The 22326-nt window shown below is 43.5% G+C and overlaps 1 protein-coding gene across 5 annotated transcripts in view; it reads left to right on the top strand.

Annotated features, from left to right (window-relative positions):
• The window catches only part of ANK1 (ankyrin 1), an 869955-nt gene that overhangs the window by 137653 nt on the left and 709976 nt on the right, over positions 1-22326 (top strand). For all 5 annotated transcript variants that reach the window (XM_069214086.1, XM_069214083.1, XM_069214082.1 and 2 more), the window contains 3 exons: positions 12179-12277; positions 17599-17697; positions 20182-20379. In XM_069214086.1, coding sequence (XP_069070187.1) covers positions 12179-12277; positions 17599-17697; positions 20182-20379 — 396 coding nt within the window. The remainder of the gene's footprint in view (positions 1-12178; positions 12278-17598; positions 17698-20181; positions 20380-22326) is intronic.

The following is a 22326-nucleotide window of genomic DNA, read 5'->3' as shown; positions in this document are numbered from 1 at the left end:
AAGACCCTGGTGTGAATCCTTCATCTGGGGGGATGCGCAGGGTCCTACAGAGGTCTCACTCCTCTCGGCAACAACACCTACCAGGTCACACCATCTGCTGATGCCAGTGAACCCCTCTGGCATATGGGGGTTACCATACCCTCACGGTACAAGGGATCCAGACCGATTGACACAGTGAAGTTCTCAGCAGCGGTCCCTCCTGGCATATGGGGGTCTTGGCCCACTACTGCACTTGGACTATGGCCTTTGCCACAATGCAGCCTTCGCATGATGACCCCTCCTTGCTTATGGTTCTCGCCACTTCCCTGTATGCACAGACTCTGGCACAATCAGCGCAGTGATGCACACGACTCAATTCACGGCAGCCTTCCTCTGGCATACAAGGGTCCCCGGCATCGTACTGCACCTGGGCAAAGACCTGATCGGTGAGCAGCCATCTCCTTGAACCATGCAAAGGGAGTCCACTCAACAGGGCTCCCCAGTGGACCTTGCTCCCTACAAAGCTCTCCTGTTTATCACTAGGCACACCAATCTTTGCTAGCAGACAGGTGCTGGTGCTCCAGGCCTCAGTGAAAGTGGTCTTGGATTCCCTGGTTTATATCCCCTCACCCAGCAGGCAGTCTATCAATCCTTGGCCCCAGCCCTGGCCACAGGCATAAATCTTAGAGAGCTTTCCCTCCTCACATAGCCCATCTGGCTACTTGGCAGATGACAATTTTTGGAGTCTGAAACTCCCCTTTCTATAGTCCATTTCCAAACACCAAATGTGACTTCAGTCTAAGACTTTGAGTTTATCTTGGGGGTCTGTTTCTTTTGAAGTACCCACTCCTCTTCTCTCTTCTTCCTCTTGAAAGTAGTCTCTCACAGAAGGATCACCTCCAAATCTGATAGCTCCACAACACAGGCCATGGGAGTATCTAGAGATCATACCTGGATGTCAGCCACAGTGATATGTGTATCAAAAGGTTAGCCCAGGGCTCCATTTTTACTCTTTATGATTCTGTAATTAGTTCCATCTCCTTCCTGAGATGTGGCCAGGCCCCTTCCTTGTGACCTCTCACTGAATCACAGAGCACCCTTTGAAGTGTGCTGAGGAAGTCTGGCTCTTCCCTCTCCAGTTTGCCCCAACCAGTTTATAGGAATGCAGCAATACGCAAATCTGTCTGGTGGAATTTCTCTACCTCCTCACCCTGTTTCACCATGCAGGCCTGGGTCTCCCAAAATGGGACCTCCATCTATTGCCCCAACCACAGGCACACATACACCTAGTAGATGAATACAACCTACACACACTGCACAGCACCGTATTCTTCATGTACTGTACTACCCATAGGCACACATTTATCCAACACACACATTTAACGCATGCACTGCATAGCACGGTAACCTGTATGTAATGTAATGTATAACACATTGGCACAAATACATCCAATACATGCATTCATCATGCACACATTGCTCAGGACTGCATTATCCTTGTATTGTAGCCTCTCCTGGCACACATACATCCAGAGCAGATACACCCCTCATGGGCTGCACAGCACTACACATCAAACTGATGTAGGCCCTGGGCGAGGTAGCACACAGAAGCGGACTTCAAAATGAGTAAACCTGTTGGCCTCACTCCAGTGACACAGGTTAAAAAGGACCTGTTCACTCCTTCTTACTACATGGTATGTTGCCACCACCACACTTGTACTGCTTAACTCCTGGTGAAAGCAGTAGTCTTCCTCCACTATGAGGGTAGCGCTTTGGGTGCCTCTCCCTGTCCAACAAGATCACAAACAGCAAAACAAGCCTATGTCATAATGCACACACATGATCTGATTTTTGTCTATAGCAACATAAATTAGCATTAGGGATCCAGACATCAGTAGAGTTGGGCACTCAGGCCAGGTCAGCACATCTATTACCATGCCAAGTACTTTTCCATCCCAACACACATTCTCACTGTTTTGATTTTTTCTACTTCTTCAGTGTGCAGAGGAAGTTGCTTCTATCCTGCATAGGGGGTTTGTAAACAAGGAACATCTCTCTTCTTTTCTGGATTTTCGCTCCGGCATTTCTCCTTTCTTCTTCTTTGTTGCAGCCCTCTTGCAACTCTTGTGGTTCCACCCAGATGCAAAGTGCCAGTAACAGTATCCAGTTTCAGGAGACTATCAAACAGTCCTTCTCTTTACATGTAGGTCATGCTCACTGGCTAAATGGAATGTGAACTCATGACCCTCATGTCCAGATCTACTTGTCAGGTTCATGGGAAGAGCTGCTTGTTGCGAAAAGGCCAAAGTCCCCTTGTGGACCAGACCTCTAGCTGATCTAGAGACGTTTTTGTAACCTTGCATTAGGCCTGTTTCCCCTTCAGAGTGCAGTGAAACTGCTAAGCCTCACCAAGGGAGTGAGCATTCCTCCCTTCCTCCATGTGCTACAAGGAACCAAGTCTAAATCCAGGAAATGAGGAATGCTTGCACAGTGGAATTAAGCTGGTCTTCATCCGAGAGCACACTGCTGACCACCACATTGCTTAAATCCCACCTACGTAAGGTAGAAGGAATTCATGTTTACTAGTCTCCTCTCAAAAAGGAGTGAAGCATTTTCCTAAGGTACCTGTATCACCTCACAAGTACATGAGCATCTTGGGGTAAAGTGCAGGAGGCTATTGAGGCCTTTAGCAAACAAGATCATCTTGCTTACCTGCAGTGCTGGCCAGTCGTGGTAGATGGTGACATATGTCTGTGACCTGCTTTCATAGAGTGAGCACTATATGGCCCTGCCTTCCTCTTCAACTAAATCCCATAGGGTGACAACAGTAATATTGGGCCTTACCAATAAGTGAGTGCAGTATTTCTTCAGGGCTTTACTGGCATCTTCAATCATGTATTCCAGATCACCCACCCCTTATATAGAGGAATAATTTGGTTGTACTTCTGCAAAATACAACTTTATGGTTGTTTTGCTTCACTGCTGACCGTGCTGAAATACATACACACTGAAAAGAATCTCTGGAATGCAACTCTACGTCTAGGAAATACATTTAATAAATCACTCTGCGAGGTTCATAAAGGAAGCTCAGTACAACTAAGAATGCACGTTTAAAATGTGCGCAACAATGAAATGAAAACATGTATAAAGAATCTTCAATCTATAAACAGCAAATATATATATAAAGACACAGATACCTATATATATATCTATATGTTCGATGGCATGTGTAGCTGCAGATACACATGCTATGCACAGGTCCTGCCATCTAGTGTTGGGATCGGAGTGTTACAAGTTGTTTTTCTTCGAAGAAGTCTTTTCGAGTCACGGGACCGAGTGACTCCTCCTTTTCGGCTCCATTGCGCATGGACATCAACTCCATCTTAGATTGTTTTCTTTCTGCCATCGGATTCAGACGTGTTTCTCTTCACTCCGGTTGTTCGAGTTCGAAAAATATTACAAACCCTCTAAATTCGTCGGTATTGTTTTCAATTGCGTATCATCCATCATCGACACCTCGGTACCGGTGGATACAGATCTACTTGCCCTTCGGTGCACCCGGTTGGCCTGACCAAAAATATCGTCGAAGCCTCATGGTCCGGACCCCGTTTAGATTCTGCCCTCGGTGCCACGCCAAGTATCCCTACACGGATCAACATCTGGTTTGTAACCTGTGTTTATCGCCGGATTATCGAGAGGATACCTGCGAGGCCTGTAGATCCTTCCGCTCGAAAAAGACTCTAAGAGACCGAAGAGTGCGAAGATTAGAAATGGCGTCCAGAAGCACTGAACGCCTTGACGCAGAAGAGGAGATGATCCACACCGCCGTCTCTGTTCGGGGGTCCGATTCCGAACAAGAGTCCGACATCGACCAACCAATAACAGCTGGCCAGCACGTGAGTACGCTTGTCCCGACCCAATCCAAGCCCAAATACAAGGCCTCGGGACGCCACTGCCAGAAGGCCATGGCTCCACCCATAAAAAAGCTACCGGTGACCAAGCAACATCTTCAGCACCGAAAAAGGCCACGCCAACAACAAAGGCTTCGGACTCGAGCCGAGGCACAGGCCCTGAAATTATAAGGCACCAACCCATCGAGTCCAAACCCCGAAAGTCACTTTTGGAGCTGAGGCCAACAAGTACTCCAGGCCCTTTGGTACCGAAAAAGCCTGCTTCGGAGCCAAAAAAGTATACCTACACTGAGGAGCATAGACTTTCAAAGCAATTAAAAGAAAGCCATAGATTTGCTGAGGAACTGACACAAATGGAGGATTTTGATGACAAACAGGCCAGAATACAAATCCACAAAGACACTGGCAAAATCCTCACGGCACCTCCTCTAAAAGCAAAGAGGAAACTGGCCTTCCATGGACGTTTGGACACTGACCAGCCAACGGCTAAAGTGCCAAAACAAGAGAAAAATCTCCGCCTCCTCAGTTTTCACCTCATCTGTCTCCTCCTAATTCTCCTCAACTAACTGTCTCCCCGCCTGCTACACCCACTGCACAGTCTCCATCACACACTATACAATCACAACATGACACGGTTCCATGGGATCTCTATGATGATCCAGTCTCAGATAATAGTCCAGAGTGCTATCCATCAAAACCATCACCCCCTAAGGATATCACCTCATATAAACAAGTTCCAGCCAGGGCAGCTGCATTTCACAACGTGGCCACGCACACAGAACCCCTTGAGGACGACTTCTTATTTAACACATTGTCCTCAACTCACACCACATACCAGAGTCTACCCATGCTTCCTGGCATGCTAAAACATGCACAGCAAATCTTCCAGGAACCAGTTAAGGGAAGAGCTATAACTCCAAGGGTAGAAAAGAAATATAAGCCACCACCCTCAGACCCCATTTTTATTACACAACAGCTACTCCCAGATTCTGTTGTGGTCAGCGCAGCAAGAAAAAGGGCTAATTCCCAGTCCTCTGGAGACGCACCCCCTCCAGATAAAGAAAGTAAAAAAATTGATGCTGCAGGTAAAAGGGTGGAATCACATGCAGCCAATCAATGGCGTATAGCCAATTCGCAGGCCCTAATGGCCAGATATGACAGGGCTCACTGGGATGAGATGAAGGACATTATTCAGCATCTCCCCAAGGACCAACAGAAGATAGCCCAGCAGGTAGTAGAAGAGGGACAAGCAATCACAAATAACCAAATCAGGTCAGCATTAGACTCCGCAGATACAGCCGCAAGAACTATGAATACAGCTGTCACCATTAGGCAACATGCATGGCTTAGGTCATCAGGATTTAAACCTGAAATCCAGCAGGCTGTCCTCAACATGCCTTTTAACCAACAACAACTATTCGGCACACAAGTTGATACAGCCATTGACAAAATGAAAAAAGACGCCAACACTGCCAAAGCTATGGGTGCACTTTATTCATCCCAATACAGAGGCTCGTTTAGAAAGCCGCAATATAGGGGAGGTTTTAGACCCCAACCATCTGAGCCATCTACCTCACAAGCCAAACCCTCTTACCAGACGCAATACCAGAGAGCGGGGTTTCGGGGATCCTACAGAGGACAATTCCCCAAATCTAGAGGAAAATACCAATCCTCAAAACAACCCACTACTACCAAACAGTGACTTTACCACCACCTTCCCTCACCACACTTCCCCTGTGGGAGGAAGACTGCAAAAGTTCCACACCCACTGGTTACCCATCACAACAGACAATTGGGTGTTATCCATTATCCAACATGGTTACTGCATAGAGTTCACACAAACTCCTCCAGACATTCCCCCAAAAACTCACAAACTTCCATCTCAACACATTTCAATGTTGCAAACAGAAGTACAGGCACTATTACTCAAACAAGCCATAGAACTTGTGCCACATCATCAAAAAGGAACAGGGGTTTACTCCCTGTACTTCCTCATTCCCAAAAAGGATAAAACATTATTAGATCTCAGGACTCTCAATCTCTACATCCGATCAGAACATTTTCACATCGTAACACTACAAGATGTAGTCCCACTGCTACAACAACAAGATTTTATGACAAAACTGGATCTAAAAGATGTGTATTTTCACATACCCATCCATCCAGCTCACAGAAAGTATCTCTGATTTGTAATACAAGGCAAACATTACCAGTTCAAAGTGTTACCTTTCGGGATAACAACAGCTCCCAGGGTATTTACAAAATGCCTTGCTGTAGTCGCAGCATACATAAGGAGACAACATATACATGTCTTTCCATATCTCGACGACTGGCTAATAAAAGCCAACACTCAAAAACAGTGCCAACACTACACACATTATGTAATAAACACCCTACACACACTAGGGTTCTCCATAAAATTACCAAAAATCGCACCTACAACCAGCACAAATTCAACAGTACTTAGGAGCCACATTAAACACCCAAAAAGCACTTGCAAGCCCAAGTCCACAAAGAGTGCAATCGTTCCACAGCATATTGCCAAAAATCCAGCCAAACCAACAGTACACTGTCAAATTTGTCATGAAACTGTTAGGTATGATGGCATCATGCATCGCCATTGTCCGAAACGCAAGATTAAACATGCGGCCCTTACAACAGTGCCTTGCAAAACAATGGTCGCAGGCACATGTTCCTCTCCAAGATCTAGTGTTGACAGACCACTAAACACACATATCGCTTCAGTGGTGGAATCCCACAAATTTAAACAAAGGGCGGCCATTTCAAGACCCTGTGCCTCACGCCATTCTTACAACAGATGCATCAATGATTGGATGGGGAGCACATCTCAACAATCACAACATTCAGGGACTATGGGACAACAAACAAAAACAACTTCACATAAAACACTTAGAAATGCTAGCAGTATCCCTAGCACTAAGAGCTTTTCAACCTCTTCTTGTTCACAAACACATTCTTGTCAGAACAGACAATATGACAACAATGTACTACTTAAACAAACAAGGAAGGAACCCACTCATCACAACTTTGTCTTCTAGCACAAAAAATGTGGCATTGGGCAATTCACAACAACATACACCTGGTAGCTCAATACATTCCAGGTATTCACAATCAATTAGCAGACAACCTCAGCCGAGATCACCAACAAACGCACGAGTGGGAAATTTACCCCCAAGTGCTTCACAAATACTTTAGCCAGTGGGGAAAACCAGACATAGATCTATTTGCCACCAACCACAACGCAAAATGCCAAACCTTTGCGTCCAGGTACCCACACCCTCGATCCAAGGGCAATGCTCTATGTATCAACTGGTCAGGGATATTTGCTTACGCTTTTCCCCCTCTCCCGCTCAATCCATTTCTGGTCAACAAACTGCGTCAAAACAAACTCAAACTCATACTTATAGCACCAACGTGAGCACGTCAACCATGGTACACAACATTGCTACATCTGTCAATAGTACCACACATCAAACTCCCAAACAGACCGGACCTGTTGACACAAAATCAACAACACATCAGACACCCCAATCCAGCAACGCTCAATCTGGCAATCTGGCTCCTGAAATCTTAGAGTTTGGATATTTACATCTTCCACCAGAATGTATGGAAGTGATTAAACAAGCAAGAAAACCCACCACCAAGCAGTGTTATGCAAACAAATGGATAAGATTTGTTTTCTACTGCCAAGCAAAACACATAACACCCTTAGACGCAACCATACAAGACATTGTAGGTTATTTACTTCATCTACAAAAAGCAAATTTAGCTTTTTCATCCATTAAAATCCATTTCACAGCAATTTCTGCTTATTTGCAAAATATACAAAACAAATCTCTATTTAGAGTGCCTGTCATCAAAGCTTTCATGGAGGGTCTAAAACGTATCATACCTCCGAGAATGCCACCAGTACCATCATGGAATCTTAACATTGTACTCACACGACTCATGGGTCCACCCTTTGAACCCATGCACTCCTGTCAAATTCAATTTCTAACTTGGAAAGTAGCATTTCTAGTGGCAATCACTTCATTACGAAGGGTTAGTGAAATACAAGCATTCACTTTTGAACAGCCCTTTATACAAGTACACAAACATAAGGTAGTACTCTGCACAAACCCAAAGTTTCTACCTAGGGTCATCTCACCGTTTCATTTAAATCAATCAGTGGAACTTCAGGTCTTTTTCCCACAGCCAGACTCAGTGGCAGAGAGAGCACTACATACATTAGATATTAAAAGAGCTTTAATGTATTACATCGACAGAACAAAAACATTCAGGAAAACTAAATAGTTGTTTGTTGCATTCCAAAAACCCCATACTGGTAATCCTATATCAAAACAAGGCATAGCCAGATAGTGAAATGTATCCAAACTTGTTACCTAAAGGCTAAAAGACAGCTGCTAATAACACCAAAAGCACATTCCACTAGGAAAAAAGGAGCAACAATGGCATTTCTGGTAAATATACCAATGACAGAAATCTGTAAAGCAGCCACTTGGTCAACACCCCATACATTTACCAAGCATTACAGTGTAGATGTGTTAGCAACCCAACAAGCCACAGTAGGACAGGCTGTACTAAGAACACTATTTCAAACAACTTCAACTCCTACAGGCTGACCACCGCTTAGGGGAGGAGAACTGCTTTGTAGTCTATGCATAGCATGTGTATCTGCAGCTACACATGCCATCGAATGGAAAATGTCACTTACCCAGTGTACATCTGTTCGTGGCATGTTCCGCTGCAGATTCACATTCACCCTCCCTCCTCCCCGGGAGCCTATAGCCGTTTAAGTTGCATTTAACTTTGTACATATGTATATATATCTCGATTCCATTGCATGGACATCTCTTTCTTTATACTCTATCACTCCTACCTTACCCTCTTGGAGTCGATGCCCATGCGCAATGGAGCCGAAAAGGAGGAGTCACTCGTTCCCGTGACTCGAAAAGACTTCCTCAAAGAAAAACAACTTGTAACACTCCGAGCCCAACACTATATGGCAGGACCTGGGCATAGCATGTGAATCTGAAGCAGAACATGCCACGAACAGATGTACACTGGGTAAGTGACATTTTCCATGTATAGATATTCATACACAATGCAAAGCAAATAATTAGTAAATATTCCTCACCGTGGGGCACAGTTGCTCCTTCATCTTTCTCTCAGTAGCATAAAGTCATAGACCCCCAAGATCGACTGTCAGGAGAAAGATAGATCTACCCTCACAGGAGATGCCAGGCATTGACGTTTAAATCCTGACTGAGGTCCCTGAAACTCCCCACCATCAATCCTGGTTCTCTTATATACCTTAAACAAGCCAAAGAGGAGATTTCTAGAACCCCCCCTCGTCCACAATGTGTTATTAAAAAATGTGCTGGCTACTTAAGGTCAGTTTTGAAAGGAACACTTCGGAATTGGACAAGATCCCAAGGTGCCCTCTCTCAAAATCAACACATTCCCTGTGGTACCATAAACATCATCCCAGCACACTCTTATCAGCCTAAGCCCTTGGTGAGAAAGAACACGCAGACATGCACAATAAAAACATGAGCAAAAAGCACATTGCATAACATGGGCGTGGAAAAATAGTTGCAGCTTTTAATGTGGCGGTGGCTAATGCTAAAATAAAGTCAATAGGCAAAAATGAAACTGGTGGTCACTAATGTGATGGTGTGCTGCTAGGCTAAGTGCAACGTGGAGTCAGTGGTCAAAACACAAATATCATTACAATGGTATTCCTAGAAATTCATTTTAAGTTCTCTGGTTTCTCACAGGCTATTGCAGCACTAGTACCTGCATCAATGGTGATAGTCCCAACTCTTCTGACAGATGTACTGGTGTTTCTGGCACCCTTTCCTATATCAATCCACACCTCATCCCTGATTTCTCCTGGTCTCTCCAGAGGGTACTTGAGAGCTACCAAAGCAGGCTTGAATGACTGTTTGCCTCAATGCAGAAAGCAGAGGCTGGTGGAGCCAGACACAGATTTGGATACTAATGATGTTGGCACAATTATCCAGAAGAGTTGCCCCCTACAAGGATGTCCTATTCAGTCCTATCAAAAGCACTCCTGCTGCTATTTACTGAAACGTAAAGTATTCCATAAAAGAATGAGAGCAGTTCTTCTCTAGTGACCACTTCAACTTGCACAACAAATCGTTATCTGCTTTCCAGCTCCACGCCCTAAAGCGGTCCTCATGCAGATATGCTTCCAAGTATCTGGGCAATTTATACAAGGTTCCCAATGTTCACACTGTATTTGTAATTTGACAGGTCTAAACCCAGCCTGTGGTGTGATGGAAAAGGGCTCTTTATCTCATATGGGCAAGTAGGCCAAGCATCTAAGGAGTCAAAAGAGCAATATGTATATCAAACTTGTGGTCTAGGGCCAAGTTGATCCTGCCAAGCTAAGTTCTAACTTTATTGTACGAAGTTGTAAGCTGTGTCTTCCTATGCCCCAAATAGATTCTCCAAACATAACCAACAAGAGCATAAGTTTATATTGTAGGCAAGAAAAAGGTTGGTGAGAAAAGGCTGCTGATATAAAGGAACCTCACAGACTCTGCTGTACAGTCCATGAACACTATGCTTTTTGATAAGGTGGCAAGTGTGGTTTAAGTTTTCAGACTTATAGGAGGCCTCAGTGTAATTGGGGTGCTGCAGCAGTATAAAGCTGACACCTCATGGCCAGAATGTGGTTTTCAACCCAAGAGTAAAAGTTATTAGTTTAAATTACAAGGCAAAAATCAATTAGTTCTAAAACCAATTAACTTGAAAGATTATTGGCGTGAATGGGCATTAAGCTTAGAAATATTTTCAATGTTGCTCATTTTAAAAAAAAAATCACATAGCTGTAAATGAGGGTAGGGCTAGGAGTAAAAGAATTATGTTAGTGTTGAGGACTGGCTGCAGTTGTTTTGATCATATGCAGAGTTCTCACCGCCCCACCGGACTCATGATCAGGAATTTGAGTAGGATGCAAGTACAAATTAATTAATTTAAACTAATTACATTCAAGCAATTTCAATTAAACAAATTGCAATTCTAACCCATTACTGATATAGGCTTCACAGACTCTATATGAAGATCAAATCCCCTCTCTGAAAGTCTGTACTTGCATCCCCCATAAATATCCCTCTCCTTCTATAGTGCTCTGTCACTTTGATGGGTTCATGCTTTATAAGCATTAACATATATATACATACATTAATTCAAACTAATGACATAGTATTCCATCCAAGTGGTCCCAACCAGACCCCAGTCCTCCTTCCAGTCAAAGAAAAATGTTTGGTTAAGCCAAGTACCATGTCACCCAGATATACAAAGTTATGTAAACCTGGGAATGCGCCAAAACCTTATGCCTTCTGAGTTGTGGCATTACGAGAAGAAATAAATGTATTTCTCCTCATTTTTTACTCTTTCCATATGTGCTGCATTCTTCAGCACACATAGAAAGGGGAAAACGCCTCTCAGGATTGTTTTTTATGCAGAAGGAGGCCCTTCCTGCTCAAAAACAATCCTGCCGACAACACGGGCACCCTTTACCGTGGTGCAAGAATGCCTGCGTTGGTGCTGGACTGGTGAAACAGCACCAGCGCTGGGAAAAGGGACAGGAATGCACAATAAATACGGTGCATTCCTGCCCTTTCACTTTGTCATAGGGCTGTGCAGCAAGGTGACTTGCTGCGCTGCCCTACACCAAATCCTCATAAATGAGGGCCGTAGTCTACTTAACTGGTTACTGCAGTGATCAGTCCAATCTCATATTTTGTTTGAAGTTTATGGTACTGAGTAGTGGCTACTGATTCGGTAGGTATGGTTTGGGGTGCTAATGTTTGATTGAGTTAATTAATGTGTTAATCAAGCTCATTAATGTCTGGTAACAGTCGTAACACTTAGATACAAACTGAAAATGAAGGCTTGTAAAAGATCTGATACAGGGACGTGAACAATTTAAGAAGTCATGTGTCGTACAAAAAATATGACATGATATGGATTATTACTCCAACTGAAAAGTGAAATATGTCTCTTTATACCAGATACAATGACTCTCCTAATCCCCTCATCCATGTTAACGCTCTATCCCCATCTTAAACTTCGATTCACTGTGAAATTCTGCCTCCATGAGATTTTCTGTTGAGCCTGGCATTCTGTTTGTGTCACTAGATTGCTTTCTTTATATTAGTTTTTTTGTTTGTTAAGACGGTAATTAAAAAAAAAAAAAATGTTAGTAAATAAACATATCTCTTTTTTATTGCAAGAATGGGATCACACCATTACACATTGCCACCCGCCGAGGAAACGTCATTATGGTGCGATTATTGCTGGATAGAGGAGCTCAAATAGATGCAAGGACGAAGGTAAGTGCCTGGGACAATTATAAAAACAGACAGTTTGCTTGTTTCCATAGCTGGGAAGCAATCTGTTCAATGCATGGGGAGCACGATCCATCAGAGTAGAGGAATGGCTCTTCATTCACCAGTCATGGGAAGAATTTTGTAAATTTGTTAACAGTTGCGCTATGGAATAGACTCCATTAGGACACAGGTGTTGCAGCACCTGATGTTATGTTCACAGTTACACTGAATACAATCTTAGACATTACAATGGTTGTTGTCATAACTACTGCTATTGCTGTTTTCCTCAGCCATAAATCTAATTTCACAAGGAATTTATTGTCATTGGTTAGAGGTTGCCAAACCTTGTTCCACCTCTCAAAGAAGGCACCTAAGATGTTCAAAGAAGAGCAGATCTACTATTGCTCTTTAGTACAAGCCAAACCAAAATAGAGAGGACAAAGCAGTGTTGGATTACTGGTGTTGAGATAGAACTCTACCATTTTAAGCAGCGGAATAAAGGTATTGATGTGCTGAAGTGCAAATGTCAATTATTATTGTGTAAAAGAACTTGCAGTGGTCAAAGTTCATCTGACATATTTGCTCCTCCAGCATATTTTTAAAATACATTACTGAGAATGTGAAGGTTTTTATTATTGGTGCAACAGAATTAGGAAAAGCAGAGAATAGAGATATGTAATAGACACTCCTGTTAAGTGGCATTTTTCTTATTTTAAATTACACCTAGCTGTATAATCAAGTCAATTTAAAGTTGAATCTATGAGAGGTATACCATAGATTACTGTTGTGAGTCATGCATAGCACTATCCAGATCTATAGTAGATGAACAGAAAAACTCACCAGTCGGCTTGGTCTCAATAAGGGGATCTGTTAGAGCTAAGAATGGGGAATTGGCACCTATCCCTCTCGATTAAAGAATTACCCACACATTCTTTACCCCTCTATAAGGGGGAGGAGGGTTCTATAGCACCTGAACTCCCCTAACATGGCTCAAGGCCCCCTTGGCTCTCAGAATAACATGCACTGCCAACCAACGGGCCACATCCTTTTGCTCACCAATGGCACATCATGCAGTGGATCTATCACTCCTTACCTCGAACTCAGTCAGACAGCTAGGAATACCAATAGGGAGGAAGGGTGCAGTCAACAACTGACAATTATCTCTTAGAACGTGGCATGGCTCAATAAACTCCTAAGGGAAAAGTCAGCTCTCAATTATCTTTTCAATGGCTACATATTATGTCTCAAAGAGACATGGGCCACGGACACGGAAACATTTTTTTTTTTTTTGGGTTACTACGAATTTCATGTCATAGCCGCAAAATGTAACATATTTGGCCATCCGTCTGGCGGCTTTTCTATTTTCATTAAACACAATCGAAAAATAGTGGCCTCAGAAATTCCCATCAAATTGCGCATCCTCCAAGCCCTGCTCATTAAAGGTTTAAAGTTTAACCCACAAGCCCTACGTTTGCTGCTAATCAACTGTATTTGAATCCTGCACAACATCAGAAAAAGAGGCTCAGGACCTATTAGCAAGCACAATCGATGAGCTGCTGATGAAATATGAGTCCTATCATGCAATAATAGTTGGGGACTTCAACACCAGGGACTTGAACAAACCTTTCATTCCTCTTGGACCGTTATCTATGGCTCCACCTGTTCACGATCCCAAACTTTAAAAGAAGCCGCTCCCCTCTTTGTGGTGCTAAACCCACTTTTAAGAACATATCGACAACTGATTGTACATTTTCTTTATGAATGACTGGCACCCATGCTCCAAGATTTTGAAGTTGATGACAGGGATGAAAGGGATTATTGACCCCCGCGGGCAAACTTGCAATTGGCCTCTACTAACTCAACACCATTATTTTTGCTTGGGGAACCAAATGGGGAAGAGTGCCACAAGCTCCTTGTAGGGTCAAATGGGCCTCTAAACTGGGAGACAAGCTTCGAGCCTGGATTGAAAAAAGAAAGTTAGGCAATAAACCACCCAATGCAACAATATCCCTAGGGCATTAGGACGACCTCGTAGCGAACCTCCATCAGTCCCTGGGGGATGGACAATGGTACCCCGCTAACAAAACTTCCCAAACCTCAACACATGCAAACTGATGTACAAAGAAGCTAACTGCTCTGCAGGGCACTGGCAGCCAGAAGATGAGGCAGCAAGGCAGAAGACAGACAATCTATCATTGCATTCAGGGCGGCCTACATGCTGAAAGTATGGCAGTACAAAAGAGAGCACATTGAAGCAGAGTTGCTCAGAATCTTCATTCTGCTAAAAGACAAGAATCACCATGGCCTGTGGAGGCACAAAAATCATTTAGCCAACTCAGGACAGATCAAGGAGAATGGAGGGTCGGAAAAGGATTGCATCAATCTTGTTTAAAAGCTATACACAACTGATCAGTGGTGGAAAAATACCTTTCTCCTCCCTCACTCGTCCCAGAGGCTTGGATTCAGCCGTGCTCACTCATCACAGAGGCTGTAGTAAGAGATTTGATCAAGAAGCTGAGGGACGATGGGGCCCTGGGGCCCAATGGGATTCCTGCTGTTGTGTATAAAATGGAGCTAGACTTTTGGGCTGACACCTTTATGCAACTCTTTGATTACACGTTTGCCACTGCAACAATACCGCTGTCTTTGAGGGGTTAAATTTTATTCCCCATTCATAAAAAGGGTGATTGCTCTAACCCAGCAAATTATGGCTCGAGGCCCTGCTCAACCTTGAAACCACAGCCTATGCTTGCATCCTTTTGAAGGAACTGGAAACATGGGCAACAGAAAAAAGAATCCTTCTGCGCTTTCAATCAGAATTTTAGGCCTGCTCGTTCAGCAATGGACAACATCATTGCACTGGAGTACTTAGCTTTGCGAGCTGTCGGAAGGAAGCAACCCCCTCTTCTGGTTCTTCATCGATTATAGCACCACTTTCAATAGGGTGGATCGGGGCAGGCTGTGGAGGAAGCTAACCATGTGGGGAATCCCACCTTTGCTCCTCAGGGCAATCACATAATTATACCAGGGGACATGGATTTGGGTTAAAACAAGCCCCACCAAAGTTACTGCCAGAGTGTCGACCAACAACGGGCTCAAACAGGGCTGTGTATTGCCCCCCCCCCCCCTTCCTTTTCAGTCTCTACACTGCGGGCCTGGTAGCTGCCCTGTAATGTGTCTGCTTAGTTATGTCAAAGTTGAGCAGAATGCGTCTCTTCATCTTGCAGTATGCAGATGACACCATAATAGTGGACCACACCATAGCCGGCTTACAGAGAGCCCTCAACGCACTTCATCACTACAACCAGGTGAAAAACCTGCAAGTGAACCAGAGTAAAACCAAGATTGTTGTCTTTGGCACAAAATGAGCTCAGTGGAGGCTGGGAGCCCTACAAATATCAACAGCACCAGCTTTCAACTACCTTGGAGTCTGGTTCTCAGAAGGAGCCAAGCCGGCCATACATTTAAGTCACTTTAGAACCAAGTCCACCTGTGTCATCAATTCACTGAAGCATTTGAGCAGCCACCCCTGTACAGTCCTGCTGCTGAACCAATATTGACAGTCTTAAAAGCTAAATTGATCCTGTCTTCCAACTATGGCCATTTGGCTTTTCCAGACACCCTTGATACATTTCTACTAAACTCCAAGATTAAGGGGTATAAGAAAGTCCTGCTCACCCTAAGGTACGCCAGAAGAGCAAGGCTGAGACTGGAGCTGGATCTTGGGAGTCCAGATCTCGCATGCCAGGAGTATGTATTAAGGTACTACCAAGGGGTCCGACAAGCCCCAGAGACCACCCTCAAATACCACTTGAAGAGAGTCTTCGAGGAGGTGGATTCTCCTTGGCAAATATGGTTATCAAAGGCAGTCAGCAGTTTGAAGATCTAGGCTGACAGCCTGCACATCCAAGAAATACCATTCTCAGCTTGGAAAAAAACTGTGACTAAGCAGGTGGCAATTTCCTCATTTGAGCGCGGGACATTGAAAGACTTTGTGCCAGCCCTGTGACAGAAACATTGGATGCCTCCTACACCACTGGGAAGGCACAGTCATATTCTATCATGCTCTCGCAAGCCAGGTCCGTAGCAAACTCCTCTATATGAGGCTTACTGCTTTACCAGTCTTGGATTTTAACCCGGCCTGTGCCTGCCTGGAGGAGTCAACATCATGCAGGTTATGCAACTATCACAAAGAATCCTGGCTTTAACTGCTGTACTGCTGTCCTAAACTGGCTGATGAATGATGCTGATTGCTTCATCCATTGTTCCGTGCAAAGGCATCAGGCACTGCAGGAAGGCTTCAGATATGTGCTTCTCAGAAAACTCGCCAAGCTCCTTAGCCAGGCCGGGGAACTTTACATACTTTATTCAACTTTACATTTCCAAAGTCGCCTCAGGATGATATTAGTCACAGTAGTCAGCTCCTATGAAAGCTGTCAACCAGTTTTGTCAAAGTTATGGTTAGTTAGCTCTGTCCAGTCAGATTACATGACACTTTGCTCTGTAGGCAGCCAGACCCTCAGTAGCTAGTCACCAGGATTGTCTAGGCGATCTCAATTTATGGGGCTGGGACACTTGTCATGATGTGCTCATTGGCTAAATATGTGCTCCAGGTGATTTGAGGTCCTTTTAATCATCTTGCACTTTGCACTTTATTCCTCTCCAGTTTCAGTTTTGATTGCTGATTTAAAGGCTTGAATGGTGCTAAATCTGTCCTCATCAACTTTCACTCTTTTTTAGATTTCCTAATTTTCTACTGGTTTTACTAATGATGCGCCGGTTGAACTAACTGCCTTTTTTATGTGTAAATGTATACATGTTATTATTTTAATTCATCGGACATGAATAAATAAAAATCCTCATTGTTAGAGCAACCATTCAGCAAGCCCTGAAGGAAGTCAGGGATGGTTCCGGTCAGGATCGAGACAGAGGCTTTTATTAGGAACACAACACATTGCTGAATGGGAAGTATTCGTAATGCTCTCGGATAGGACTGTAAGTTTTTTTGTAGAAGGGAGGTGATGCTAGGTGAATTCTGATTCATAGCAGGATTTTTTACCTTCTTGAGAACATGAGAAGGTCAGGCTCCTCTAAGGTCTTTGTCATCATTTCTCTTTATCAACAGAGGTGGACATCTGAAATATATCCTAATACAACTGATTGTGCATCGTCTTTCAACTTATTTAACTGTGTGACTCGTTTCACTGTCAATACAGACTTTTTGACCCCACAAACACACACAGTACATTCCACACCACGCACTGATAGATGTTCAGGATTATTACTGAATAACATGGTAATCCCCATTCACTTGCTTCCCTTAGGATGAACTTACTCCTCTTCACTGTGCAGCTCGCAATGGCCATGTACGGATCTCTGAGATTCTTTTGGACCATGGGGCACCCATCCAAGCAAAAACCAAGGTAAGTTTCGCCCGACCAAATACATTATTGGTTCCTTAAAGATAAAAAGCAAAGTACAGGCATTTTTGGCAAATACCAAAGTTCATCTAATCCATGAACAAAGTATACGCCACCAAGGCACAAGCAAAGGTATGTCAAATAAAAGCAAAAGTCTAGGTGTATCCTCCCAAACAGGCTTCAATCTATGCCCATCTATGTAAAAGTAAAATGCTTCTCCTTGAGAAAAAAAATCAAGGTATATTTCACAGAAGTGAAAAAAACAATACAATCTCTAAACAAAAACGAGAGCATATTCCACCCAAACAAACACCAAAATACACGGATCACGATAATGCTCTTTAAACCAAACGCCAATTTATGTTCCAATCAGGTTAAAAACATGACTCGATCTCTTCAGACAGAAAAGGTAATCCTTACCAAGCACAATGACATATATCTATCTCACTTTGATGGAAAACCCAAATTGTTCTTATTGATGTTAAAGGAAAGTTTGCCTCGCCAAGAACAGAAGCCTAGCACTTATAAACAAAAAACATGGTATTTTCTATCAAGACCAAAAGGTTTAAAATAAGTTATGTGCCATTTAGACCATGGATAAGCTATGTCCCCTTTGGCAAAAGATCCATTTAGGTAAAAAACAATGTATGCTCCTGCTAGGAAAAATGACAAATGTCTCTCTAGGTAAGAATCCAAAGAATTACTCTTTCTGTATAATTCTGCATAATTTAAAAAAACATCTCTTTCCCACAAAAACGAAGGTCTGTCCAAGCAACAGCCAAGGTCCTCTATTTTGATGCAAAAAAAGCATTAGATATTTCAGAAGTAAAACTAAGGTTTACACCATCCAGGCAGATTCAACCGATATAGCCTTGCAGACAACAAAAAAACGATTTGTGCCACTCACGTTACATTCCAGTGAGGTAAAAACAAAACAAACGTTGGCAATGACAATAGGTTAGCTTATGAATGCACTTGTAAGCCAGACCTAAAAATCCATGTATGTTACAAACTGCCCTCCTTTCATCTGTTCTGCTGCCAGAGAAAAACACCATAAATTATCCAGTTATCTAACACACTGTAAAAGCATTGCAATGGCATGTGTGCACCCCTTAAAGTCCAAGCTTAGGTAGCTGGATAAATAAACTAAATAATCACACCTGTGTGGAGGGCAAGAACTTTTTTTGTGGAAGCACACAGTTTCTGCCAATCAAAACGTACTCCTGGCTCCCAACATGGGGGCTGAGCCAAAGCCCCTCACCTGGTGATAATCGTATAATTGTCTAGCAACAGCCTTGTTGTCAAGCCTTACCATAAAATACGTGTCTTGGGAAAAGCCATGGCAGGTCTGTTCAGCGTAGCCAAGATATAAAGATTGTATGAAAACTAAATATATGATTTGTGGTATGCCAGCTCTAGACAAAAAGCGAGATGATTCCCTTGAGGCAAAAACAAAGAATACCGCCCCCAGATTAAAGTCAAGTTATATTATCTCCATCTCCTCCTTGCAAAACCAACACATTTACCTCCAGAGTAAACCAAGGTATATCATGTCAAGGCACAAACCAAGGTATCTTCCATCAGGACAAAACACAGGTAAAATCTAAGGTGTGGCCTGTGTAGGCAGAAACTGAAGTATATTCCATCATCAAATATGATGTCTAGGAGCAAAGCAACGTCAGACCTTCCCAGGCAAAACCAAGATATATCACCTCATGTAAGACCGAAGTGTGACAGTACTGGAAAAGAGTATATCGTCTCCAGGCAACATGCAGTTTACTTATTCTTTAGACTGAATCTACCATATGCCCTGCCACTATTCAAACCAGGGCAAAGTCAGTCAATTTAGGTTTACATCAAAGAATACTGCATGGTTAAATGCAAACTATGCCCCATATTCATTATACAAGGAAATGACCAATCTTCATCCAATCAGTAGACTTCCCTTAAGGACAGAAGACTGTCTAGCTTCTCAATGCCAAAACCAATACCATCTGTGCCGGCACACGGATAATCATTCAGTCTAAATTCAATGAAGTTATTTAATTAGTGTTAAAACAAAGGTAAAAAGAAGTCATGGCAGGATCCAAGGTAGACTTACAACCCTATGTCCAGGCTAAGGTAAATGTGCTTGTGTTCGGTCTACTGCTCTTTACATATTTTGCTTTTCTTCTCTCTCCCCTATATTCTTATTTTCGTCTCCCTCTCTTCTGATAGTGTTATTTCCTACAATTCATTTGTGATCTTTTTATCTTCTTTTTCCTTTCATATTCTTATCATTCTTTGCTCTGGTACTCTCTTTGTTCCAGTCTTGTTTTCTCTCTTCTATTTTTGTTCCCTCACCTGAATGCTACCTCTCCCCTCCTCACCCTCATTTAAAAGTGCCCCAGACTCTGTTCCCATCTGCCAGTCCATGGAGTTTCCACTCTTGGCACTCACCTCTATGTGTGTCCAGTCTCTTAACAATTGCTCTTTCTCTGCCCCCAGAATGGCCTTTCACCCATCCACATGGCAGCTCAAGGAGACCACCTGGACTGTGTGCGGCTGCTCCTGCAGTACAATGCGGACATCGATGACATCACGCTGGACCACTTGACCCCTCTACATGTGGCAGCTCACTGCGGACACCATCGTGTTGCAAAGGTCTTACTGGACAAGGGTGCCAAGCCCAGTGCCAGGGCCCTGGTAAGTATGAAGGGTCGATGTAAAGGTAGAAATTATAAGGGGGTGCCTCGGGGATCTGAGTAGTCACAGCAGTTCTAAAAACCCAGTCCTAGGGACAGATTTATCAAGGGCTTACATTGCCCTTGCAATATGAAAGGCAACACAAGCCCTTAAATGCGATGTCTTATGCCATACAGACCCACTTGTGTGGTTTTGCATGGCATAGTAAATCTGGAGTAACGCTAGGCTGTACAAGTTGCTGCCTTGCGTTACTCCACCCTGGAAAGGCGTTCCAAGGGAGCAGCTTGGGTGTTCTCATGCAACCACCCATTGGTTTTGGCATGCTCCCAAATTTCCTAACTATAGTAAACTTGGGAATGCATCAGAATGCTACGCGTTCTCTGGAGAGGCAGAACAAGGAGAAATATGCTTGTTTCTCCTCGTTTTTTCCTCTTTCAACGTGTGCTGCATTCAGCAGTACATGCTGAAAGAGGGTAAAAGCCTTCAGAGGATTGCTTTTGTGCCTGAAGGTGTCCCTTCCTGCATAAAAACAATCCTGCCTGCATTGGCTTTTGGCAGCTACTTGTGTGCCAGCGCAGGGAAAAAGCAGGAAAGCACCATATTCTGCCAGGTGTGACACATTCTTGCCCCCTCCATTTGACCAACCCATTAAGTTGTCTTGCTGGTGTTCTCTGATGCCTGAGCAGAGTACGACTTACCATAGGAACATCAAGAGAAGTTCCAGCAGACCAGAACCTGTGAAAGACTATTGGATCTTAGGAAGAGTCAATCACGTGCTAGTCTGCTTTTTTTTAAAAGTGAGCATGTACCACGTAACCTTTATAGCCCTAGCCACTTTTCAAAGGCTATGTTATACTGGGAACTGTCCTAAAGAATGCCTGTGTTCGTATTTATATCTAAGGGTCAGTATCCTATTATGATAACCGCATCTCGTAATGGAGTAATGTCATGTGGCTGCTGAAGGGTCCGTGGGCAGCAAAGTTACTTCACATCCTTGCCTCAAATCGCCAGTGAAAGCATGGCCACTGAAACGTTCTCCTCATCTGGGCCCATCGTCTACGTGGGCGAGTCCATATATGACGGACAATAATCAACATTTAACAAATGGGTCATTAGACCCTTATCTTGTCTGGAGGCACATATCTCTGCCTCGTGTGACCCTGGTAGAAACCCGTCCCTGTGGCACGGCTTACTACTTTATGTCACCTGACAAGCGTTTTTTACTCTTTTTGTAGCCTGAGTCTGTGTCTCCATCTAGCGGCTGTCCTGGAAATTACAGTTGCATTTTCTCTAAAAGTTCAAAATTGTGGGCGTCGACCAAGGCCGTGCGTGTAATCAGAGTGTCTATGACGTGTATGTTGACATCCACAATGAACTAAGCACCATGTGTATCACCTTCAGTTGTGATATTTCGCTGTCCGGTTTGGTGGCAAGCATTGGAGCTGGAAAATGAATTCTTGAGGACAGTGAGTAGCAGAAACGTTTTTAAGGCATGGGCAAAGTGGGCCCAGGGCCTTACCTTTAAGAAGGGGATCCCAGATAGAGCCAGCTATATTCTACAGCGAGTTTTGCTCTGATGACTTTGACTACTTCTTAGATAAATTGTTTTAAATAACGTTTGCCTTTATTTTTTAATTTGGGTGATGTGTGGGAGGCTATAAGAGACCTTTTGCAGATAAATGTTTGGTTTTCAACACCATGATGTAACATCCATTAACAAAGTTTCTTTTAGATCAAAACGATCTCATATGGAAAAATGGGCGGGGCACAAAGACTATTTGCAATAATATTAGTGAGGCTGTTGTACCAGTGCCTGAGGGCCATATATTGCCAGTGAAGTTGCAGAGAATCCATGATGCCCTCCACATCGTAGACATCTTCCGGACTCTTACATCCCGCCATTTTCCAAGTATCGAAGGAAGTGCCTTCTGCTGCTGGAGGAAACTC

This window comes from Pleurodeles waltl, chromosome 11, assembly GCF_031143425.1.
Source record: "Pleurodeles waltl isolate 20211129_DDA chromosome 11, aPleWal1.hap1.20221129, whole genome shotgun sequence".
Classification (NCBI taxonomy): Eukaryota; Metazoa; Chordata; class Amphibia; order Caudata; family Salamandridae; genus Pleurodeles; species Pleurodeles waltl.
The sequence above is the reverse complement of the archived record's forward strand: the minus strand, read 5'-3'. Positions and strand labels throughout refer to the sequence as shown.